General features: G+C 60.7%; 2 protein-coding genes and 1 pseudogene across 4 annotated transcripts in view; 1 reads left to right on the forward strand and 2 right to left on the reverse strand.

Moving 5' to 3' along the window:
* Positions 1–25,407, reverse strand: part of LOC144992287 (uncharacterized) — a 32,164-nt gene that overhangs the window by 3,080 nt on the left and 3,677 nt on the right. The gene's annotated exons all lie outside the window — the stretch shown is intronic.
* LOC144992286 (uncharacterized) lies at positions 14,745–25,025 on the reverse strand. Its single transcript, XM_078947951.1, has 2 exons — positions 24,897–25,025; positions 14,745–19,421 (listed from the first exon to the last, which is right to left on the reverse strand). Exon 2 carries the CDS (start codon positions 19,403–19,405, stop codon positions 15,029–15,031), a length of 4,377 nt encoding a protein of 1,458 aa, XP_078804077.1. The 5' UTR covers positions 19,406–19,421; positions 24,897–25,025; the 3' UTR covers positions 14,745–15,028.
* LOC144992288 (serine/threonine-protein kinase pim-3 pseudogene) lies at positions 23,246–24,587 on the forward strand (annotated as a pseudogene). Its single transcript, XR_013656157.1, has one exon. The product of XR_013656157.1 is annotated as a serine/threonine-protein kinase pim-3 pseudogene (transcript).

Genomic DNA, 25,407 nt, shown 5'->3' on the forward strand with positions numbered 1-25,407 from the left:
CACCATCCTCACGCGGGAATTTGCAGACGAGTACCGGACCGTTGAGCGCGGAGAGGGTCAAGTCCCGTCGCAGCGCTGCCGATGGACCTCTCGAGTGTTCAGGCTCGCGGGCTGTATCGAGTTCCGGACCGTCGGCGAGCGGGTCCGAGCGGACCTAGGAGATCTGGGAACCGTGAGGGACGCCGCTCTCAAAAGCGCAGCCGCCGTGTCCACCCTTTTCTGCTCACCCGAAGCTAGGATCAAGCGCTTCGTGAAGAAAATGGTGAACAAACAAAGCGACAAGCACTCGAGGAGAGACGGCTTTTACACTCTGGTGATCATGGCCTCTCTTTGCTTCTTCCCTTACTTAAAACTCGCCGTGCTGAGCGAAATGTTCGACAACAGGACCCTGGTGCTCATGTTTTTCGACAAGACCCTCGCCAGGCACAACCAGTGGTCCATGCTCTCTACCAACGTCCACCTGCACGTGAAACGGCCTCAGTTTCAGAGAGCGCTCGCCGACGCCGACCCGGGTAGACTCCTGCCACTGGTCGTGAGGGCCGCCTTGGACGACTACGTTTCTCTATCGGGTCAGAGCAGCGAGCTGAAATGCCTCCCGGCCACAGTAAGGGCCGCGAGCCAGTCCGAGCCTCGCTCGGAGAAAATGGAAACGCGCTCCGATGCCGCTCCCGAGGCAAAAGGGGGATGCCCTCTCCGGCGGGCTTTTACGAGGTCCACAGAGGCAGGGTCGAGGAGAAGAGAATCCGCGTGAGCGACGAGTCGCCCTCGTCGCAGCGATCCAGACAAATCCGCGTGGGATGACGACATGCTACCTTTCGTCCGATGTCTTCGCATCTCACGCTGAACATTGTACCTCGTGGCTGTTGTTTCTCTGCTGTGTTGTACCTACGCTACCTTCAATAAAATCTCCAACGAAAATGTGTCTGATGTGTTGGTTTGCATGCCTTGCCATCTTTTCTACCCCTTCATCCCCCCTTAAGAAAAGAACGGAAAAAAAAACAAAACAGCGCTTGTTCAAATTCAGGTTTGGTGTATCGGCTTTATTTTCCCAACCATGTCACCCCAATGATACAAAGAAACGATGAAACGAAAGACAACGAAACAAAAAACAAAACAAAACAACAAACATAGAACCAGCAACTCGCACACGTTCCACAGCAGCACAAAGACACAGGAGGGCCTTAGACATCCCCATATCTCTTCTCTTTCAGTTTCCTCCCTTTCTTTCGCTTGGAGCACAGAGGTCTCTTCCATTCCACCCCTTTGCGCCTCGCGCGTTTCGCCTCTCTCGTCTCCACGTGGCCGGACGCGTCCTGCTCCCGTAGGGCCGCACTCTCCAGAGGCAGCTCTAAGAATCGCAGAGCACGATCCGATTTGAGCTTCTGCAGCGCCTCCCTCTTCCACTGGAGGTTGACCAGGGCGGTCAACGGCGCGTGTCCGAATCGCACCAAAGCGTCGTACGAGCTTTCTGGGTTGGCCCTCGCCAGCCTATCGGCGAAAAATCTCACAAACGCGATCTCGCATCGCAAGCAGTTCCGCGATGCGCTCGAAGGGCACGTGGGCTGAGGCCACGGGTTGGGCCGAGTCCGATCCTCTTTGTCCTCTCGCAGACAGCCTGAATCCAACGTGGTCGTCATCAAACACGTAGATCCCGTCCCGAGACAGTTCCTCGGGCGAGTCTCCCATGAGCACGTATCCATGAGGAAGCTTGCGCAGTGTGCAGTACGATGTGATGTGAGCGAACAGCCAGACCAGAGAAGCGATCTTTCTGTTATAGGGCGTGGGTCTTGTCGTGTGTTTTAGCTGTCTGTCCACTCCCTCGCTCAAAGTCGCTCCGATCAGCGGAACCTTCGCTACCCGAGACACGCTCCTCACCAGGCTCCACGAGGTCTCCACCGACAGCCCCGACGCCACCAGGTGCTTGAACAGAACGATCCTCTCGGCCGTCCCGTTGTACCTGTCCGTGTATCTGCGGACAGGGTCCAGCGAGGCCATGCACACGTATGAGAGCAGTTTGTCATTGGTACCCGTTGAGGCAACGGAGGCCAAAGACAGCTTGAGCTGCTCCACCTCGAGGCCCGCTCGTGTGCGATAGTCCTCCCTCGCCGGGTCGGGGCAACGCGTCGCCAGGAGCCTGGCCCTTTCTCGGCTCCTGTTCAGCGAACCGTAAAAGCGGTGCAGCCAGCGCACGGGATGGGTGCTCAGGTACCTCGGGGCTTCCAGCTCCTCCAGCGTGCGCACGTACGATCGGAGCTGATGAACCACTTCTTTCCCTAGGGCTATCTGTTTGTCCATCTCGTCCCGCCGCTTGATCGACTCCAGCTGCTCGAGGAACCTCACGGACCTCGGGCCACCACCCGTACCTTCCGCGGGCCGCTCCGTCCCGGGAAACGCGCCTCCGCTCGGCCTGGCCCCGGCCACCTCCCCGAAGCCTTCGCTGTTGGCCAAGTCCAGCGCGGCCGACGCGGCAGAGTCCGGGTCGACGGGGGGCTCCGCGCCCTCGTGCCTCAGCGTGAAGTGGCAGCAGGAAAACATTCTCCTGGTTTCTTCCCAAGTGTCCAGGGTAATGTCGGTTTCGAAATAGCACTCAGGGCACTCCTTGGTGTCTGCGACCAGCCTCGGAATCATTGGGTAGCGCAGCACCAACGCGAAAAAGTCCCTGAGAGAGTCCAGCGCGAGCAACGACTCTTCGGTCGAGATTGTGCCGAACTCCCTGCTCAGCCTCGCGTACACCTCCAGGGCTTCGGAGAACGTGAGGGGTTGGCCCGGCCGCCTGGCGATGGCTTCTCCTTCTTCTATGCCTCGCACCGCGAGCCACAGGGTGAACTCGTTCACTCGCTCTCCGCCCGGGTCCGCTGGGGTCGAGGCGGCCGTGCGGGGCTCGGAGAAAGTCCTCGCGAATTCTAGCAGCGTTGCGTCCGCGTGGCCCAGCAGGCGCGCCGCACAGGCTCTGTCGTACAGCTCGGCCACGGACCTCCGAGCCGTCACGGCTCTCGCTTCATCTCTGGAGCCATCAGGGCTTCCAGGGCGCCCGGAACCAGCGCGTTCGCGACGAGCCGGTGACCTTGCCACTCGGCCAGACAAACCATGAGTCCTATCCATCGCGGGTCCCCCGAACACGACGGGTGCTTCACGTCTGACCTGAGCCCCGCCTGAGGCCAGAGGGTTGTTAGTTGAGCGAACGTGGCCGCTCCGCTCTCTGAGAGGAACCGCCTGGGTTCGCCGTAGACGGGTCGCGCCCCGTAGCTCGACGAGGACGGCGATGCGGCCAACTCGCGGTCCAATCTCTCGGGCAGTTCTTCGAACTCGTAGGCCCCTGCCTTCGTCACGATCACGCAACGGGAGAGCTCTCGGGCGCGCTTCAGCATCTCCCCTCTGCCTCCGCGCACCACCAGCGTGACACCGAACCGTCCCGGGGGCGCGTCCGTCGATAGCACGTCGCCCAGCGCCAGAGCGCAAAGGGCCAGGTCCAAGATCTTATCCCCCGCCGGGTCTGCCGATCCGTGCTCAAACACTGGCCTGAGGCCGCAGCCGAACGTCAAAACGGTGTGAACGTGATACGTCAGGGGTGAAAACGAACAGGGTCTGTAATAGCGTACGAGCTTGCCTCTTTCCGTCAGATCGAAATGCCTTTTCCAGGCCGGGTTGGGAGCGGGTGCGAAAAAAACGTGGCCCTCCACGGCAGGGACGTCTGGAACCAATTCGATTTCCAGTCGAGAGTTCAACGTGAGGATACTCGAAAGGCCTCTCTCTCGAAAGTCGCACTTTACTCTCAGGGGCGCGGGCGTTGGTACCGCAGGGTCTCCTTCTTCTCCTTCATCCACAGCTACCCCTTCTAGATCTTGGTCTTCTTCTTCTTCTTCTTCATCCTCCTCCTCTTCTACCCGTTCGTCTTCATCGTTTTCAGCTCTCTCGGTCTGCACCTGTGCATTTCCCGCCTCTGCATTGAGCGTCAGGGAGGCAGCTCGGCGCCTCATCTCGACGAGCGACGCCTTTGTGTCCACCGAATGCCAAAACCTGTCTCGCTTGAGCACGAGTCGACCGTCTGGGCTCCTCTGCCATCTCGGAGGGCTCGAACGTAGACGGGGAAGCCATTCGCAAGGTCCTCGAGCTGGCGCTTCAAGCGGCGCTTCGGTTCCCGACTCCCACCTGAACTTCAGCTCGGCCACCTTTGAGCAAAACGATCCTGGCTGTCTCTTTGACCACGGCGAGGGGTCCTTCCAGGTCTCGGGGCCTCGTATCCCCCCAGGCACTCCGTTCATTTCGCAGAAGGCCATGAGCGAATCTTTGTTGCGCATTCGCAGAGTCTCCTGCTGCTCCTCCGATGGTTCGGCGTCCTCGGGTGCGCTGACGAGCACGTGCAGGCCGGGATCGCCCCGTATCGCTGCGGCCCTTAGGGTCCTGGGCTCGGAATGCAGCACCAAGTTGCCAGAGTGTCTCACCGGTATGACCCCTTTGGACCTTTCGACCAGAAGCGCGATAGCATCGTCCTCCCGCGGGCCGTCCGGACGTGACACCAGGTACCCCGTCCTTCTGCTCCTCAGCACGTCCAAGTCCCTCGGCAGCGCGTGGGTCCAGCGACAGGCGAAAGTCTGCGAGTCTGCCTCCGGGGTGTACACAGTTACGGCGCGACTCCTGAAGGGGCCCGTGGCTCCCGCGAACCAAGCCACCGCGCGCTGCAGGTAACCGTACAGACCGCGTCTCGAGCATCTGATCTCCAGCTCTGCGTGAGTGTTCCCCGAGAGCATGGCTCTCGCGAGCGAGTCGGCGAACTCTCCGGCCGAGCTCACCTCGGCCCGAAAGCTCCAGCTCTCGAGCTCCTCTTCGCCGTCGGCCTCCGGCTCGCGGCCGTCGTCCTCGGGAACCGGCTTCGCGTACCACCTTCCGGGCTCCGCTATTTCGATCAGGCTGGAGATGGGCATGCGAGATTCGCGCTGAAACCGACTGGTGCCTCTATTCGTGACGACGCAGAGGCCTCTGGTCCACCTTCTTTCCGAGGGGCACGTCAAAACGCGCGATCGCAGCACGTCGAACCCTCTCCACTCTCTTGGGTTCAGGGCCCTGGCGTGCCCGTCTGCCATCTCCACACGCCCGAGGCCCTCGCCGGGGCGGCCGTGGTGCGTGAACTCCTCCGGCGGAGCCCCGCAGAGCCATCTGACGATCTCGACCCCTGCGCCCTCCGGGCCCGCGGACCTGGAGCTCCGGGACACCGGGTAGTCTCGCTCCCAGTCGCTCGGGCGCGAGGTCTCGGCCGGGACTTTGGCAAAAGTCCACAGAGCGTCCTTCAGTCTTTCCCAGGAGCTCTCGCTCGTGGCGTAGCCCTCCAACGGATCCCTGCGCCCCCGACGCATGAACATCTTGTCGATGGCGGACGCTTTGTCCAGGCACTTGATGCGTGCCCTGGCCTCGAGCGGCTCGGGAGCAGGCCACGCGGGGTCTTCGTTCGTCAGCGCGTCGGTCCGGAACAGCGAACAGTTCTCCGCGACCACGGCCACGGACTCCAGCCTCTGAACCAATGGGCCTTTGCCCCTCAGGTAGAACAGGGGAGACTCAGAAGCGAACGCCACCGTGTGCCCGTCTATCACGGACATGCCGGGGCGTCTGGCGGACGCCGTCGACTCGGGTCTCGAGGCCCCTTCGCTCGCCAGCCTAAGAAAGCTCCAGTCCCCCAGGCTCGTCGAAACTCTGCCCGGGAAGGTCTCGACCCTCTCGAACACCAGCGCGGGTCCCAGCGTCTCAGAGTACGCCCTCAGGAGGAGGTCTTCCTCATCCCCCCGAGGCAGCAGCTCGCTCCCGGGGCAGAGCTCGGAAGCGCTCAGGGGTCTGGGCTCGCAGCACCTGGCCAGGAGCGGAGCCAGCCTGTGGTCCCGGGAGCAGAGGAAGGCTCCGATTGTGTTGACCCTGAGGCTGCGCGAGTGGCGGACCTCTGCGTCCGTTCCCCTGGTCCAGGCAGACGCACCCCTGTGCCTGCTCAGCGTGAACAGCTTGCAGGCCGGGTGGCAGGTCAGTCTGCAGCTCTCGGCCAGGTGGCCCAGGAGAGCGTGCGCCGGGGGCAGAAGGCCCCGTCCGTGCAGGACGAACTCGTAGTCGAGCATCACGTCACCCCGGCTCATCTCTGGCACGCAAGGGTGCACGGCTCTGTAGAAGCGAGTCAGGCAGGCGCTCACGTCAAAGTCCTTCTCTGCCCCCCTCGTCGCCAGGACTCTCGCGCAGTGGCCCAGCATCACAGCCTCATCCAGGCAGGCTTCGTACGCAGAGCCGCACTCTCCGGGGCACCTGTCGGCCCTGTCCAGCGCGAAGCGCTTAGGGCGCGCGTTCGCCGCCAGGTTCAGGTTGTATTCACGCAGGGGATGGGAGAGGGCGTCCTCCGAGACGCTCCCGCTCGACTCCTTCTCGGCCCTCGCCACCTCGACCGTGGGGAAGAACTCTCCGTCCCCGATGGCGCTGTGGCACTGTCGGTCCGCCGCCGGCGACCTGAGCCACGAACGCGTGTGTGGGGGCTCTCCTCCACACGGGCCTCGAGCGAAAGGCTCGTCTACGGCCAGCTCCAGCTCGCAACGCCCGGCCGTCCGGCGGGAAGATCTGAAAATGCGCGACAGCCTGCGCTCCTCGTAACCCCTGGCCTGATCGCTGCGCACGGCCCGTTCCAGGCTGGACGCGGCGTCTGCTGTGACCGGGAAGCGCTCCAGTTCGTGGCCGGAGCGGCTCCAGATACGTTCCCTCCCTGTCTCCGGGGCGTAATTCAGCTGAAAGTAGCAGTCGGGCGGCGGGATAGTCGAGGAGGCTGCGATTTCGCGCAAGTCCTCGGTGAGCCTCGTGCAACGGGCGCCACCTGATGCGCGGGAGCCCGGGCGCACGCCCTGCGTGTCGGGAATCTTCAGGAGGGCCCTGTGACGGCCGCGTCTCGAGTGAAACACCCCGCAGACCCTCAGTATGTTCAAGTCGGCGGGCCCCAGCGTGCGTATGCCTATCGTGACCCACTTGAAACGAGAGCTCGGCCCGAGCCCCCTCCCGAAAAGGACGATGTGGCCCGTGGTCCTCTCGCAGATCGACGGAGAATCCACGCGGGCCGGCGGATCTGCCTCTTTGATGCCCCTGGCGTCCGAGAGCGGCGCCCTGCTCGGGATGCCCCGCAGCAGAGCCAGGTCCCCCTCCAAATCCTCGTGCATCGGGCGCTCGGGCGACTCGGACGGCCCAAGACTCGCTAGGCGAGGACAGGTGCCAGGTACGTGCTCTGACACGATCTGCCTGAGCTTCGACAGAATGGAGCAGTCGCTCGCCTCGAAGCGAATGCTGCTTTCCCTGGAACCTCGTTCGAAGCCCGCGTTTTCCATGCGTAGGTAAGAAAGGACCAGTGCCCGCGCCTCTGTCCACTCCAAGGGCCCCGAGAACCATAGGCTCGTCGGTACGTCTGGGCCCGCCAGCCTCGCGAAGACTTCCAGCGCGTACAGCACTGCCGCGCAGCTCGCGCCGTCGAGCTGAGGAGGAGCGATCACGTCCATGCCCCCGGGGATCAGACACACGGCCCGATCGAAGAGGTACGCCTCTGACCTGAAGCCCTGCGGCATGACACCGCTGTACCGAGGGGTCCTGTAGACACGCAACGTGGGCGTCCTGCTTGCAGAAGGTGATCTAGAGTTCCCTCGGACGACCTTCGGCGAGGATATCAGCAGGCGGGGCGCCCCTGGCGCGCCTGTCTCGATCTCCAGCACAGAGTGCCCGCTGGGAAACCATTCGGTGAGCCGTCCGCTCGGGCCTTCCGCAGCTGTCCTCGTCCTAAATCTGCTCTCGCTTTTGCTTTCGGCCTCCCGGGTTTCCCGTGCTGTCGTCTTCCCGCCTCTGCTCACACCTGCAGTGTCCTGGCGGCCCGTGCCCCTTCTGGCGTTCGGACTCGACTTGGGCACGATCACCAGAGCATCCCTGAGAAGGTGCCTCAGCACGGCGACGTGGTCGTTCTCGGCGAGCACCGAGAACGCCAGTGGCGTGGAGATCACCTCCCTCAGAGCCGCAAGGCCGGAGAATGCGCCGTGGCGACTTTCCGCCGTTCCGTCCAGTTCCCGTAGAAATCCCTGCCTCCCGCTGGCGCCGGGGCCTAGCGCGGGCCCCGGGAACCAAGGATCTTTAGGCTCCAGTTCCCTCAGGTCGAACGCGCGGTCGCCTTCTCCGGGTAGCACGCACCGCAGGGCGAACCGCGTCCCCAGCCCGCAGTCGCCCAAGGCAAGGGCGCAGAGCGTGCGGACAACCTCCTCGCGGCAGTCGGGCGAGAAGACGAGGCAAACGCGAGCCTTCCAAGAAGACACCACCTGGTAGAGCGACAGGCCATCTGAAGCGTAGATGATACCCGGGACGACCTCGGCTCCGCTCACGTCCCTCTCCTCGACCTCGTAGCCCACGCTCGTTTCTGGCCACCAGTGGGAAGAGCCGCCCGATTCGATCTCTGAGCGCTTCGAGATCACCAAAGCGGGCTCGGCCCCACCGCCTGCGAGCGCCCTGAAGGCCACGTCCGAGAACACAGACAGGGTCTCCCTGAACACGGCGAATGCGCTGTCTGCGGGCCGCAGCCTCCTGGGAGGACGGGGCTCCGCGAATCGCTGGATGCTCAGCAGTCTTCCATCCTCGTCGGCGGTGATCAGCGCACCGTCACCCAGCCGCGTCGCATAAAGCGTCGACGAGGAGCTCAGGGGGCTCTGGCGCAGGCGCCGCCGACGTTCCTGCTCGTATGCGTGGCGGCACCTCAAACGGTAGCCTTCGAGCCACTGCGGATGAAGGCGGGCTCGCAGGTTTCGACCCCGTGTCCCGAACAGGTAGGCCAGCTCGTCGTCCGAGAGTTCCGCTTTGCCGGCGCAGAGGCACGCGTAGATGTAGCAGATGTACTTATCACACATGCGGACGATTGGCCCCGAACGGCCCCCTCCCAAACGTTTCGGAGGCAAACGGGCTTCGAGGGAGCTGCTCCCGAAGGCTTCTACCCCATGGACATGACCGCGACTTTCTGCTCCGCGTGGAGCCGGGCCGCCGGACATGCCAGCGGATCGCAGCAGGCAACGCTGGTCCAGGCTGTGGAGTCTGCGTTTCGGAGGTATGAGGAAAGGGCTCGGAGGGAGAGCGTGGAACGCAGGGAGCGTGAGACGAGCGGAGGGGAGCGCGGCGAGCGCAGAGCCGGAAGGTTCCCACAAGACGACGTAGAAATGTACACAGAAGGCGAGTCGCTCGATCTGGACTCTCCATCCGAGAGGTCCTTAGTGAACCTGAGGCGCAGCGAAAGCGAAGAGAGCATGTCTGTGCACTCTCAAGGCAGCGAAGGCGAACCTGAGGGCGAACCCGCGGACAAACGCGAGTACAGCATTTCCTGGGTACCCGTGAGACGGGAAAGACGCCGGCGCGAAGACTCTCTGAGCGACGGAGGCCTCGGACCGGGAGATCCACCACAAGGGCCTGCCCGGTGCCTCAAGTGCGAAGCCTACGACGCCCACTGCAAGTCCGCTGCCGAGAGCTACAGACGGACCTTGGGCTGCTACACGAAAACGGTGTCCGAGCTCATGTTGGGCTTTAGAACCGTGCTGGAGAGGTATCCCGAGCTGAGGGTCGACACGGGCGACGAACGCCTGCACTTCATGGTTCAAGCTGCTCTGGGCCGTAACAACCTGGTCCGAGAAATGGTCCGCCTTTCCGCGAGGAGGACTCACGATCGCACGCGTGGGGAGTCCGGGCAGGGAGAGTCCTGTCGAGAGTCTGCGTCGGCGGCGGCGACCGTGTGCGAAGCGCTGAACTCCTGCTACACGGACGGCGAGGCGCTGCGGATGATCCTGGAGCGCTACACCGACCTGTACGTGAGATACATGGAGGTGTGGAGGGGGATGTGCGCAAAGATTTCCAGGGATGTTACGCCGCTGGAATTTGTGGAAATCGTGCGGGACAGACCCGGGGTGAGCCACGGCGAGCCGTGGAGCGAGGCAAGAGCGTACGTGGGTCGCTTGCTTGTCAAGGCGTCTTTGCTGGTGCCCAGGCGCGTCGGGGACGATTGCGCCCGGACGCTCAGGATGCTGGACGTCGAACTTTCCCGAGCCAGACCTCGAAGCTCAGAAGGTCGGGACAGGGTCCTCGTAGGGCACGTGGAAGACGTGCGCGATCTTCTCGACGAGGCAGGCTCCGGCATGTGGAGCTGGGATTTTCACTTGAACGACGCCTACTTTGACATCAGGAGCGACCTGGCGGTTCTCGAGAGCCTAATCGGAATCGGCGACATCTCCGTCAAGAGCCTGCTTTACGAGAGATCCCTACTGATCTCTCAGTTGAGAAAGGTCGTGAGGAACGAAGGCTCTCTGGAGCTCAGCCTGAGCAAGGCACGCGGTGAGCTCACGGAGGCCCAAGCATCGAGGCGCCGGCTTGAGGCCGCCGGCTCCTTCTTCGCGTTCTGAAGGTGTGCCTATGGGGGTGGGACGGGACACGGTAAGATACTTAACGCGGCCGGCAGCGGGCCCAACTCGACCACCCCCCTTACCATGGACGTCGACTGCGATTACTTGACGGTCGGCGGTGTCGACGCTGAACCTGACGGCCGGAATGACCCCTGTCCGCATTGCTCCTCCGCGCGCTCCCTGCGCAGGGCCCTGGTGTACAAGCCAGTGCACCAGGAATCTGATGGGGTCTCGGCATCCATTTCGGTCAGGCCGGTCACCTTCGAGGAGGCTTCGTCCGGCCGAATGGTCCCCTACGTGCTGTCGCACGAGACAAGGTACGGTCGCGGCATCGACCCGGAGGACGGGGACGAGACCGCGCATTACTACACGGTGCGGAACTGCCTCGCCTCGATCCGTGGCAGCGTCCACCTGAGAGACGCGGCGGAATACGGAACCTGGCTGTCAGAGGTGGACCAGTGTGCGGCGGCACTCGGCCGGTTGCGAAGCGCAGCTCACGTCTGCTCTCACCTGCCCGACCTGAAACGATTTGTGCTCGAGCAGAAAAATGACGATGGCCTGCTGCACCTCGCCAGCAAGTGGCTCAGGCGGGGCGAACACGCAACCGTCGGGATCGAGATGTTCGGGCCCTTTTTCGTCGATGTGGCTTTCGCGCCGGTTCTTCACAAGATCTTGAGATCTGACTGGCTCGTTATGCGCAAACGGAACTGTGGCACCTGCAACGAACTGAAACCGGGCTGGGCTCAGGAGTTCTACGACGCTCGCGAGGTCCCGCGCTCGCCAGACAGTGAGATGAGGTTCGTGGGCCACCCGACTTGTCCTTGTTGCAAGCCGGGGGAGGCGAAGGACCTTGGCGTCGTGGCTCGGGCCATTGTGAGGGAGATGAGGCTCTGCGGATACACCCCTTGGTCCGCTGTGCAGGCGGTGCGGCGCTGCGAAAGCTCCATGCTGGAGCTGTCGTGCTCCGAGTGCCGTCGGGTGATTTTTACCCATTGCGCATTTCTCATGGTGTGCGCTGCGGTCGAGGCTTCTCGGGAACGCGACTGGCTGGTCCGCAACGAGGCCGTGATTCAACTGTGCTGGGTCGTTCATTCCCTCCTTCCGCTCGAGAAGCAAGCCGCGTTCCCTGCGACGGACCTTTCAGGCGCCTGCTGCGTATCGGAAAACTTTGCAGAATCAGAAGATGGGGGTGGAGGAGAAGGAGAAATCCCCAGACGAGGAGAAGAAGGAGGGAACGGGGAAGGAGAAGAGGATTTGCCGGCCTGCGAGACGCGCCAGCACGGAGGGGCTGCTGCGATGTACGCTTGGGCTTTTTCGGTGGCCGCGCACTGCGTCGCGTTTCAAACCTACGAGCGAAACGGCTCGCTGGATTTGGAAAAGATCGTGGTGCTGTACGCAAACGATCATCTCCCCATGCTCCTCGACGATCAGGACGCCCGGGGAGAAGGCATCCTGACGACGAGCGTGTCGCCGGACCCCAGACTGTTTGAGACGGCAGCGCTGAACACTGGCTTCGTCTCTCCTGGGCTCGACCCGAGGGATCGCCTCGAGGAGCGGGACATGCGGGTCCCCCCCGCCGGAGAAGTGCTGTACGAGCTCCCTGCGCCGAGGACATTCCGTCGCTCGGGTTCCTGGACCCCGGTCGCCCTGGCGGAGATCCCCAGTCACACCGAGGCCCGGGCTCAGGATCCCGAAGCGATAGCGGCCGCCATAGCGCTTCACTTTCCCAAAGTGTCGCCGTGCGCTCTCGACCGTCTGAGCCTAAAAGTGCCTCGACCCAGCTCGCTCAGGGCTGACGCCAGCTTGTTCTGGCCTGTGTTTGTCAACCCCACAAGGTCCTGCCACAAGCTGTTCAAGGCCCTGGCTCTGCCCGCGTCTCCGAGTCCCGCTTACGCGCTAGAAACGTTGGCGCGAGGATGGCGACGGGTGAAGGACCTCGTGCGACCAGACTCGCCTCTGCCCACCGCCTCTGGAGGGTGGGTCGCTGTGGAGCGCGAGCATTACGAACGTTATTTCGAGGGCCCCCTGGACCTCTTGACGCGCGCAGGGTTGACGAGTGAGAGCGAAAAGGAGGCGATGCAAGAGGCTTTGGCGAGAGGCGTTTTGCCGTGCTTCGCGGCCGAAGGGGAAAGCTTACCCGACTCGCTTGTGAATTCCACCCTGGCGCTATCGTTCGCGGCCAGCGGGTTGAGACTCTCTGCGCCTCGTCACCTTGGAGGAGTAGAGCGGGGCCGGCGAGGAGTAGAGGCGGACGGCCGGTCCGCGGTGAGAGTCACCGTGGCGGGTCTGTTGTACTTTGCGGCGTGGTACGTGCTGGTGTACGGTAACGCTCTGCACTCTCGTCCCAGCGCTCTCGAGGTTCTGGCTCGCAACCCGGGAGGAACGGACGCAGACAGGCACTTGCGTGCGGCCATGGAACTGAAGATCGACCGACGCGCCACGACAGGAGACTGGGGAGAGGACGACGTCGGCCCAGACCCGTCTTGCCGCTACTCTGTCCGCGGGTACAACGACCGCAGCATCGTGAGAGCCATGCTGATCGTGTTTGAGGGATTGCTCGATGCTCGAACCGTGCTGCGCGCGGCACAGCTGTACGTGCCCGAGCTCACGGCTCAGCTGCCTTTCTTCATGGCCCTAAACGTCGTTCCCTGTACGGTGAAGAGCGCGATCGAGGCACGCGACTCGTGGTTCGCTGCCCGCCTAGGCAACGCGGAGTCGTCTCCGGACGACCCGCCTTACGCCTACCTGGGCGACATTGCCCACGGGATTCGCAGCAGTCTGAGAGGCGCCTTAGATCGCGGCGACGAGCGGCCCGTCGCGGCTCCTCCAGCGAGCCTCGACGCTCGAGCCTCAGACCCCTGGCACGGCTGCCTCCTGTCTCTGAGCGAGAGCGACGACGACTGGGGTTCTATCCTCAGTTGCGCGACGCGCGACCTGGAGAGCATGTCTGTTCAGAGCGACCCAGATTGCTGGGAAAACGAGGTGGAACCAGGGAACCAGTACGTCGATTCGACCGCTCGCCATCCAGGCACTGCAGACGGGACGGAACGAGCAGCGACCTGCTCTGAGAGCGCCCCTCGAGACCCCCCGGTCTCCTCCGGAGATCAAGACGTTCCGAGCGCGGCACTCGCGCAGCGTGACTGCCCTCGGTCGACGCTGGAAACGCTGCTGGTGGTGGACTCTCCAGATAGTCTCGGCTTTGCGCACCAAAAGGTTTTTCCCAGCGAAACCGCGGACGCGAACGAATGGCCGGGCTTTGTTGGGGTGAGCTCGGTTCCGAGTCTGAGAAAGCCTTGCCTGACGAACGTGTGGAATACGACTTTCGCCAAGACGCGCAGGGACGCCGTGCCGAGCTCAGAACCTGCCGTATGCAGCTCGGCGTCGCGCCCGTGCAAAACCCTGGCGGAAGCGCTCTGGCTGATGTTCGTCGGCGCGTACGGACGCCGAGAGTCGGACTCGGCTGCCCTGACGGTGGAAGCCCTCGCGGTTGTTGTACACTTGGCCTCGAAAATCATCGATAGAAATTCTACCTCAGGCCTAGGGCCCTGCAAAGACATAAAGGCCCTGTGCGGCGACTTGTACGCAGCGCCGGAACAGTTTCTGCCCGTCGTCTCCATAGCGGCAGGTTTGTTCGGGCGCAACGTCACGGTCTGCTCGCAGGGGACCTTCTTTCACATTTGCAACAGCCATCACGGGAACTCGTGGGTGCAGGGCTTTCTGGAATGCGACGGATCATCGTGGCAGCTGAGGGGCCTGCCGCCGCACACGACTCCAATCGAACTTCTGTTCGAGAGTGGACCGAATCACAGAGCGGGCTCGCTCCGCGCCTACGCGAGGCTACACGACCTCGATGTGATCGAGGTTCCTTCGGACGGTTACTGCGGATTCCACAGCGTAGCCCAGCTCCTGTTCAATGACACGGCCAGAGGGGAAACCCGCGCGTCCCTGGTGACGATGACGGCCGAGTTTGTGTTTCTCAACGCGGAAAGGGCAGACGTCAGAGAGACGTACCTGACAGTCAACGGACCCAAAAACGTCTCTGAGCTGAAGCGACTCTTGTCTGAGGAGAAGAGGTGGCTCAGTGTACAGGAGGTAAAATACATGCTAGAAGCTCACGGCAAACGCTTGGGACTCCTCACGGAGACGTCGTACCCGATCTACGATAGGGCTTGCGCTCACATCGTGTGGACCCGAAACCATTACGAGCCCTTGAAACCCAAAGTGTTACGATGCTGAGCTATGCTGTTTTCTGTCAGATGTTTTTTTTTTTATTTTTCCTTGTTGTTTCGATGAGGTGATGGAAATAAAAATCAAAGACATACCAAATTCTGTGGTGCACGACTGAATTCTTTATTTTGTGAAAAAGGAATACACTGGAAATACTGTACATGAACACAAGTACATGAACACAACCGCAATGCAGTCAGAGGGTGAGTTTCTTTGCTTCATGCGAGATAAAGTAAACTGCAAAAATGGTACATGGCGACTGCTCTCGGTAGAAGCGACACGGGTCACTACACAGTCAGAAGGAACATTCGGTACACTGCCCCGTTGCCGAGTGAGAGACGGTGCGTGCGCTACAAATTGAAGCAAATTGAAGTGGATGAAACCTAATAGTACATGCTGCTTTGAGTGTCCTCTTCCCGCTGAGGGAGCCCTAGAGAGCTTTCCCCCGCCCCGTCACCGTGCGTGTGCTCAGACCCTCTCGAGGTCCACCCGTCTCCAGCCACTCCTTCCCCGTCGAGTTCTTCGTTCTGATTGGCAAAGGCGGCGGCGAGCGCTCTGGTGACCAGGTCGTACCTCTCCAACGGGTTGAGCTGAGCGAGGGTCACGGGCCCGGCGACAGCGGGCTCGACCACAATCACCCGATTCCACTTGATGACTTGATTTTGTATCCGTACGACAAACGGGCCGTAGGGTTGCACCTCGAAGCCTTGTTCCGTGGGCAGAGAAAGCATTTCGTATCGTCCGTCTCTACCCAGCACGTCCTCCAGCGGGCTTCGCGGTCCCGTGGCTCTTTCGGAAAAGCCGCACAGCCCGTACACTTGGTGGATGAGCTCCTCGTCCTCGGGCAAAGTCCACTCTCTGAAGTAGTTTCTCATATCCCCGGCCTGGAGCCACGACACGCAGCTGCGCTCCTTACTGCGGCCGCCCTTTGAGCACATCGGAGAGCCGTAGGCGGAGTGCGGGCACGCTCCGAAAACGGCGATGTACGCCCGCTTCAGCTTGTCAGCTGCCGCGTCGGGCACGTATTGTCGCAGGTTTAGCTGGGAGAGGGTTTCCCACACGGCGGCCAGACCTTCCAAGGCGCCCCATGCGGGCCCGTTCCCGTCCCAGACGTACAGCGTGTCGACAAGGCACGCCAGCAGGTCGACCCTAAATCCCGTCTTAACCCTCCAAATGCGAGCCGGCTGTATGCGCTTCATGGTGAAGCCGAGAACCCTCAGGGAAAGGATCTGAACTCTGAGGAGGCACTGTAGCACGTGGTAGGCCAGCAGTACCTTGTCGTCGTAGAACCACGACACGAGCGACCCCTTGGAGCACCCGAGGTTCACAGACCCGGGGCTCTCGCCCACAAACACCCCGAGCGCCATTTCCTCCGTGTCTTTGGTCACGCAGTGTAGGGCGAAGGTGCGTGCAGCAAAGGAGTGGACTTGCAGGCGCGTGTGCATGTCCAGCAGATTCACCAGAGACTCGTAGGCCATGTGAATCCTGTGTATGATCAAGCCCTGGACGTCCTGGACGGTGCACACGGCACCCAGGTAGTTGGTCTTTTTCCCGAGCACTCGAAGGAGATGTGGCGTGTCCTCCTTGCACAAGCTCGGCAAACTGTCCACGAGAATCTCCGTGAGCCTGAAACCCCGGTCCGGCGGAGCGGAGAGGTCCACGGTGAAGTACCACTGCTCCGAGAGCTCGCAGTTGAGCACGGTGCGCTCCACCGCCGGCACGTAGGCAAACCCTGTGGGCCATGAGAGCTTCGTGCACCGGGCGTGCCCCCGTCTCGTCATATCCCCGTCCCTGTGCGAGTACTCTCTGCCCATCCTCCACAGAAACCTTTGGCAAGTGATTGATCCGCGTACCAGGTCCAACACAGCTGGCCCCCGCTGCATTTGCTTGTCCTTTGCGCCCGGGCCCCACGCGTCCCATCGCTCCGGCTTGTTGAGTCCGTGGCACGGCCTGCTGACGCAGTCCTCCTCTGAGTGACGTTTCACGGTGAGGTTGCTGATCAAATCGGTTATGTCCCTCGAAACCAGGTAAGTGACGGGGTGAAAGCGGGCGCAGTCGGACAGTTGCCTCTCCCGCCGCGAGAGCCCTCTGGACCTCCATCTCATGCAATTAGCCTTATGCACCCGCTCGCGTTTGGCCGAGCTGAGACTGTCCTCCTCGCCGCGACTGTCCTCCATTCGGATGGGGCCGTGAAGCAACTGCCTATCTGCGCTTCCCGAGGGGTTGAGTCCTCCCGAAGCGACGAGCGCCTCTTCTCCGTCGCACCGGGTCGTCTCCAGCAAGGGGTCCTCCGATTTTAGGCTAAGAAGGGTTAGAGTCGTGTCCGCACTCGTGCTCTGCTCGGGGTAAAAGGACTCTTGTAAGACTCTGTACACCATGTCGGTGCTCTGGAAATTGTCGATGTCAGTTCTGGCGAAGAAGAGATTCGTAGTGTTGTCTGTCACAATGCAGTCCAGGGAGCCTGCCGTGTGGAGGGAGCCTGCCGTGTGGAGGGAGCCGGTCGAGCGAAGGGAGCTCGCCTCGTCCTTGCCGCAAAGTCCGAAGTCCTGCAGCTCGGCGAGGGCGTCCCGCTTTTCGACCTTGGCACTGGGCGAACTGTGGCAGCCTCTGTCACAGTCTGTCAATCTCTCCCATTCCGCAGAGAGGAGGCCCTCGTTCACGGGGTTCACGTCCGCGTCTAGGTAGGTCACGGTCCGCGGCTTGCTCGAAGGTTCGCTCGACGACCCGCGAGAGAGAGCCAGTTCCCTTGTCAGATCGCTGCTCATCTTCAGAATGTGCTCCAGGCCGCAGCATTCTTCCAGCGTCTGCTGGCTCGCGGACTGGGATGCCTCTGGAAAAAGCGGCTGACAGGGATCCATCGTCATGCTTTTTGTGACGTGCGGATTGCTCAGCGTGTTACTCTTGCGCTTCCTCCTGCCGGTCTTGGTTCGGGCTGGACTGGTGGCACGGGCGCGTCCCGAAGCCTGGCAAGATAGAATTTCCGCGAGGGTCTTACAGCGCTCCGGTGTCCTCCTCGCTGGCCCCAGCGAGGACAACTCGTCCTCCTTCAGGACCTCTATCATGCAGGCGAGCCCGGGCGCCGCTGCGGCCCCGTCGCACCGCGTCAACCAGTCGAACCGCTCTCTCAAAGAGCTGCGATCCCTGGACCCAGGCCCCAGCCACGCGGTTCGCGGCCAGCGGCCCGTCTCTTCGGACCGCGGCGGTCTCCCGAGGCAATCCAGCACCGTGGACCAGAGGTGAGCGTCCGCCATGCCCGTCCTGCAAAACTCAGAGATGGCGGCCTCCGTTGTCGAGCCATCGTCCGGGAGCGCTCCGGCGCGCAGCACGCTCAGCGCCAAGTTGGAGCACGCGGCACGAAAACTGTCTTCGTCGTCGGTCAGCGCAGAGGCCCTGTAAAGCCCGGGCATGGAAACTAAGGGGAGCAGCGACATTGTCTCCCCTGTGTGTCGGTGGATGACGAAGGCGCATGAGAGCTTGGAGGTGCGGCTGTGAGAGTCGTCATCCTTTGCGTTCTGGTACAGAACTCTGCAAGGATGGCGATCGGTGGAGCGGAGGTCTCTCAGGGAGTCCAACACGCAGACCAGCGCTCTGCGGACCACGACGTCGCGGACCTGCTTTCCTCGGGTCTCCCTCAGCCAGCTGTGGAGCGGCAGCCACCCGGCCCCCGACGTTGTCACCACGTGCATGACAGTCGACGGCGCTCCTCCCGCTTGCTCCAGCGCGATGCAATCGAGCTGAGGGTAGTGCTGCCCGACCCCCGGTGAAAAGACCTGTCCTTCGTCTTTCAGCCTGACCCTCCGCCTCGCTCTGCATTGGTTCTCGTAAGCCCTCGCGGCTTCGTGCAAAGTTTGCTCCAGGTGTTTGTTGGAAACCAACACACTCAGGACGACGGAGACGTCCCCGTGGAGCGAGGTGCGCACCTCGCGCACCCTCACCAGCGGCTTACTCTGTGTCCTTTGGCTCGTCATTTCGGGTCCGGGCGCGGCCCTCAGCTCGTGAAACAGGCAATGGTTCCTCACGAAGCCGTAGAGGGGTTCGGGCATCCTCAGCTCGAAGCGGTCGGTCGACGGGGTCCACGACCAGCTCTCCAGCTCCGAGCCCAGGTTGAAGTAGTAGGGAATCGAAACGCCTAGCCTGGTGCTCTGCTTGTCCTGATATCTCCACCAGAGCTTGAGGATGCTGGCATGAAGGTGAAGCTCCTCTTCTGGGTCGTGAGGCGAGCGCCGGGATGCGTCGGGACCTAGCGCTAGAAGTAGGTGCCTGGCGACGTCCCTCAACTCGCCGGGGGATCTGTAAAACGTGTAGCGCCTCCTTTTGGCCAGGCTGACGAAGAGCATTACGAAGTACGGAGTGTGGAGGGTGGCCAAGTGTTCCAACCGCCGCAGGTTCAGCCCCACTTCTTGCGGTGCGCGGTTATCGCAGCGATCTTCCACCTCCAGCACGTGGCGACACAACGATGGTTCGAAACGTATTTTCACCCCTCTGCACAGCTGACAATATTTGCACTGGCCTGAGACGAAAAACGAACTTAGTCCGATCGAGCCCCTTAGGTCTTGCGGGTGGTAGAAGTAATCTCTGCGCTCTGCTGCGAGGCGGTCCCGCTCCCCCGGTGGAATCTCCCACGTAGCCCGATTGCAGAGGTAACAGATGGCCTCTTCGACGCAGTCGAAGCAGTCTCGGTCGACGTGGAGTTCCAGAGCACCTGCGTGCAGTGCTGCGGCTGCCACCAGCCACTTGGAGACGCCGTCCTTTGGATCCATGGGCTCAGCTGCGCAACTGACAAAAAAAACATAACACAGAGGAATGGTTGGGCAGGGGTGAGAGACAGAGGAAAGGACTCAGATGATGATGATGATGATGATAATGATTATGATTTGTCACAGACGCGGTTAGTTTTTTTTTTTTTCACTGCGTTTTTATAACTTTGCCTCGTCCTTTTCACTGGATCGCTTCGCGCTTCGAAGAAAAGTCTGAAAAGTCTGTTAATATCCCTCACGTGACGCCCGCCATGTAAGCATCACGAGCGCCCCCCTGTCATCTTGACTCGGCGTCACAGTTTGTAAATGTTCAGCGAGGTGTCGCCGTCCAACACTGTGTGCGTTACCATCAGTCTGTACTCTCTGTCTCTCGCGTGGTAGTACAGGGTGTGTTGCACGGCTATGGCGAGGCAGCAAGCCCCGTCCGTCTTCCCGAGAGCCCAGGTCCTGAACTGGTCCCGAAAGCCTTGCGGCTCACACACACGGCGAGACCTGGAGCCGCTGCTGAAAGGCGTGGGCTTCAGGGTGCCCAGGGATGCCGGCAGCTCGTACCAGAAAGCGGGAGATCCTGCCCGCGGGGAGCCCATCCTGCTCGAGGCCTCTGGGAGCTCACCGATGGCCGCCGCGGCGAGCCCGACATCTCCCTCGAAGTACGTGTGCGCGAAGCAGGAGGCTTCACCCTCGGGTGGCTCGGGCAGAGTCCCCGAAAAACCATCCACGTCTATGATGATGTAGCGCACGCCGAGAGTCTCGTTTTTGTAGTCTACGCTGCGGACGGCCGCGGGCAGCACGGTGACGTACCCGAAGAGCCAGGCCAGCACATCGGACTCGATCTTCACAGGGTCGGGCACGTGGTTGGACCAGACCACCGCCTGCATTCCCCTGATCTTCGGAACCGCCTTCATGCAAGCGCTCATCACGTCGAATGAGTTCCAGCGGAGGTCTATCACGCAGGCTTGCTCCGTTCTCATGCCGATCAGGTGGTGCTTGCAGGCGACGGCTTTCTCGCATGACTCCGGAGACACCAGGTCGAGCGCCAGGGCTTCTCCGAAAAGCCTGTTTCCGTATTCGGGCGTGGGTGCCGTGATGGCGCGCCCTATCACGTACAGGGCGCTGAAGTTGTCGCGGCCCGGGAAGAGCTCCAGGGTTATCTCCTTGGGCAGCGCGCTCTCGAAGCAATGCTGCTCTTCCTCCAACGAAGCCGGTCCCCGTCTCTGGACACGAAAATTAAACTGGTCCACCACACAGAGGGGTCTCTCTGCGGTGCATCCGAAGTGGGATGGGCGTGATTTGTACACGTACAGTCCCGGAGGCAGGGTCCTGGAACGGTCTACCTGGTAGACCAACACAGAGTCGCAGCATTTGGGGTATCTCGCGCTCCGGTTGCACATCAGCCACCTGTACGCCGCTGCCACCGGCTCCATTTCGTACGCCCACAGGACTTCTGACTGGGCTCTGGCGATTTCGCGGGAGGAGCCCTGCCCGCCCGGTTTGGTGGCGCCCCGTCGGCGGCGTTCGGGGTTCGGAACATCTGCGCCGTCCCCCCCTCTGTAGCGCTGTTCCGCGGACGCGCTAAGCCGTTGCGCGCAAGTGCAGGGCCCTTCTTTCGTGCCATGTCGCAGCAACGCGTCCACTGCATGCCTAAAGTTGAACCTGTGGTGGGAGCAGTTGGTCGTGCCCTCTCCGAGAGACCTCAGGCTCACGCCTTCAGTTCCGGGGGCGTACAGCACGCCGCCGATCACCGGCACGGGGTCTAGCGCCAAGGCCCTGTACAGGGAGCAGCACAGCTCCCGCTTCGCTTCCATCGTGGACTGAGCTTCCTCGGACGGCGGAGGGGGCCACGGGTGTTACGTCGACGATGTCGCGAGGAGGGGGGGAGGCTCCTCAAGAGGGCCCTCACGACGCCTTTGCAGGGAGGGTACCCGTCGAACTGTTGATGGAGTGTAAAAGAAAGCGTCAGAAGGCCTCGGTGGAGGCCGCTCTCAAGTCTACGAATCTATACAGGAGAGTTTCCACGATCAGCTACGTCGGCGGAGCGTCCAAGGTCGGCAGAGCGAGGGTCGACAAGCGGTCGGGGTGCGCAAAGTGCCTGTCGTGTCTGGTGACCTTGGTCAAAGGCAGCAAGCAAAGGAGCAGAGCCGGCGTCAAGCTCCGATGTCCTTGCGAAGCCAGGGTGTGCGAGACCTGTTTCGTGAATGACCCACACTGGTACCTGACGGAGCCTCACTTCAGCAGCTGCCCGTCCCTCCGCGGGTTCATCTGTTCCGCGTGCGCCTGTTTTGCAGGACTCGTCGAGAAACCATGTTGCCTCTGGATGTGCCCGGGCTGTTCGGACGGGGTCCGAGAGAAGGGCGTCTCCTGCTCGCTGTGCTCAAAACCCGTGCCTCGCGGGAAGCCATCCGCGCGTCGCTCCCTCTGGTGCGAAGCGGCGGATCCGGGTCGACGGGCTGCGGAGCCTCCCTCGGACGCCCCATGTTTGGACGAAGGCAAAGTCTCAGACGGCAGGGAGCTGATCAAGGCTCGCGTCTTGGAGCGTGCGGCAGAGAGAAGACACCTGTCGTCTGCCGACCTCGCCGTCCTCTTCCCGGAGTGCGAGCCTCGGCCGGGCAGATGCTCGTGCGAGGCAAACGGCGACCCCAATCCCATGTGCCCACGCTGCACCCCCGTGCTGGCCGTGTTGGAGCTGCTGGCCAGGAACCCGAAACCGCTCATGGCATCTTTCGCGGAGCGCGCGGTGCCGGGACGAGCCCTGGCCCGTAACACGTACGACAGGGCCCTGCTCACGGAGATGCTGAATGACAGAGGGCTCCCTAGGTGCGCTAATCGCAACTCCTGCAAAGGAATGCTGGTCAACGTGCGGACGGGCCCCTTGACGACTCTGATGTCCCCAGAGGCTTACAAGCAATATGTTCTGGAACGAGATAAGGTGCAGCGCTCGGGCGACGGCGAGCCGAACATCGTGCCGCAGCCTTCCTGCTGCGTCCTGTGCCTGCTGTTTAATCAGTCCGCCGCGGTCGCGCAGATGTGCGGTTCGCAGGGCCTCCGGCTCGAAACCCCCCGCACGGACCCCGTGTACTACTTCAACGTGAAGTTCGCACCAGACGTGGGCCTGCCTGAGGTATCGGTGAGAGACTACCAAGGGTTCCTTGTCAACTTTCAAGGTTCCGTGGGAAGCTACAAGCCCGCGTTCTACTACAACTGGAGACACATGCTGGAAATGTTACACAGAGACGCCTCTGGAGCAGTGACCCTCATTCACCCCGGACAAAGGCAGCTTTAGACTCTTCGAGGTACGATAAGCTGTGCTCGAAAAGGGCGACTGTTTTGTAAAAGAAAAAAAAAAAAGAGAAAAGCCAACCGTTGATCAATTAGGATTTAAAGTATGAACTCACTTACGTGGTCCTGAGCTCTAAGCTGTGCGATCCAGGTTCAGCAACACGAAGCCTTGTGAGATTCTGCAAAGTGGAAAAAGAGGGGAGTATGCAAAGGAAAGATTGCCCTCCTCTGTGTTGCTCTTTGCAGCGTGACAACTGGCTTTGCACGGGCCCTTGGTAGAAATCTGCCACGCTGCACTGAGTCTTAATCTCTGTGGTTGGACCTCACTGTCCTCTTTGCCCCTCCCTCTTTCCCTGCAGCGGGTGTGGGGGGGCTTACAATCAGCCTCCTCCTCCTTCAGAATGAAGGCCCCACCTTCTAACGTTTCCTCTTTTTCTTCCAGTGTCCTCCTTCTCCCTCTCTGTCTGACTCTGCCTCGCTGAAGTCTGACGGGAGTGCGGCGGACCGGAAACGGAAACTAGACCAGAAGATTTGGATCACAGGCCCTTTAAAACTTGTTCCGTGCAAACCAAGAGAGGTCATAGTAACCTTACGCGAGTTTAACAAAGACTGGAGGGAAGTTGCTCCGTGAAGAGCGCGACAGTTCGAGAGAGAGAAAAAGAAAAATCAATCCTTCTGCCATGGAAAAGTACTGGAAGACCAGCTTTTGCCTGGGCAAGGGGGGCTTTGGCAAAGTGTTTCTGGGAAAGAGGCGAAGCGACGGGATTTCCGTGGCCCTGAAGATTATCCCGCTCTCGCGTACGAGATGCTGCGAGGTTGATGGGACCAGTAAGCCATTCGAAGCTGTCGCCTTGGAAATGGTCTCCAAAGACCCTCCGTTTCCTGGGATCATCCGCATGCTGGACTTTTACAAGACCCCGTATAATTGGGTGATAGTCACGGAGAAGCCAGAGAACACGCAAGATCTGTACGAATACATCACGATCAGTAAGCGTCTGCGCGAGGACACGGCCAGAGAATTTTTAGGTCAGGTCATCCAGGCCTTGCTCCACTGTCACAGCCGCGGTGTTGTGCACATGGACGTAAAAGACGAAAACCTGCTGGTGGACCTGACGACGCTCGAGCTGAAACTCATCGACTTTGGCTCCGCCGAATTTCTTGAACCCGACAAAGTGTACGACATGTTCCACGGGACTGCGGCATATGGGCCCCCCGAACGGCTCACACAAGGATGCTACAAAGCTCTTCCATCTGAGGTTTGGTCGTTGGGGATTCTTTTGTACGACATGGTGCACGGGGACATACCATTTGGAAACGACAGGGAGCTCCTACTGGGCGAGCTTAGATTCGAAAAAGACCTCTCTGAGGACTGCGTGGCCCTGATAAAATGGTGTTTGAGCAGGACGCCCGAAGAGAGACCGATGCTGAAAGACATACTGGCCCACCCTTGGATGCTGAAGCGAGGCTCGGAGGCGCACGAAGGCGACGCCACGGCTGGAGCCCCGAAGCCCACGCGAGGGGATCTCCAGCAATCGGAGCCCGGCTCTGCTCTGGCGGCCCGAGCCCACGATGTCGACACGCCGACCCGTCGAGGGTCCGTCTCGTCCGTGGGAAACGAAAAGCAGCTTCGTCCGGCGATGGCGACACTCTGCTCCGAGGGCTTCGAATCAATCTGGAGGAGATTGCCGTCCTTCGACCGACTTCCCAGTCGTCAGGGGAGTATCGCCGCAGAGACAGGACTTACCGAGGCTCGTTGCCACTCAGAGGTCTCGCAGAGCGGAGCGCATCGTCCGGGTCAGGGAGAGCTCCCAAAAACGGAGTAGGATGTAGGATGTTGAACAAAATGGCTAACTGCTCATGTTGTATAGATGCCAGTTCCATGATAACTCAATAGAGCTTGTTCCCTGATGCCTACTGTACAGTTTTTTTTTGCCTTGTTCGAATAAAAGTCAAACTGGAACCTCAACGTTGCATATTCGCTTTCTTTTTTGCTCATGGGTTTTGTCCCAACATGACTATTTGAAGAGATATTTTTCTAATTATTGGATACATCACACAATCTCGGTTTTTAAAGATTGAAAAATAAAAAAAAAATACATTGGTGTGTACATTTTTAATCGTATAATGGTCAGTATATACACGTTAGATAAAGTGATTACCACACACAAAGGTTACATGATTTTGGTCAGCATATACACAGGTTAAATGAAGTGATTACCATATACAAGGAATGGCAGCCAGAGCTGTCTGCTGTGACGTTACTTTGATGACCCAGACCTCCCGCTCGCCGTAGCACCAACAGAGTGGGGTGGAAATGAAACGGTCCAAAGAACCTTCATGCAGCTCTACTCAAAAAGAAAAACAAAAACAAAACAAGAGTGTGTTGGAAAAGTCAGCAGAAGTCGATGGTATTTACTTACCAAATACCAAAAGAAACAAAATTAGTTGTAGCGTTAGATACAAAGGGGCTTACAAAGAGGCTCCGGCCCAAGTTTAGGGACACTGACCTGAGTTCTGAGACTCAGACCATCAGAGGAAGCTTTGGACCCTAATCTCTCACAAAAAGAGTCTCAGTGAAAATCTGCTAAAAATGTATACTAAAAAAAAAAAAAATAGTTCCACACGCTCTCTTGTAGGTCCGTTCGACCCCAACACTAACTAAAACTAAACAGTAGCTCCGCGCACTGTCTCGCGGGGTCCGTGAGACCCAACGCCGACTGGAACCAAAC

Source organism: Oryzias latipes, chromosome 5, assembly GCF_053564925.1.
Source record: "Oryzias latipes strain Hd-rR chromosome 5, Olatipes_Hd-rR_3.1".
NCBI lineage: Eukaryota > Metazoa > Chordata > Actinopteri > Beloniformes > Adrianichthyidae > Oryzias > Oryzias latipes.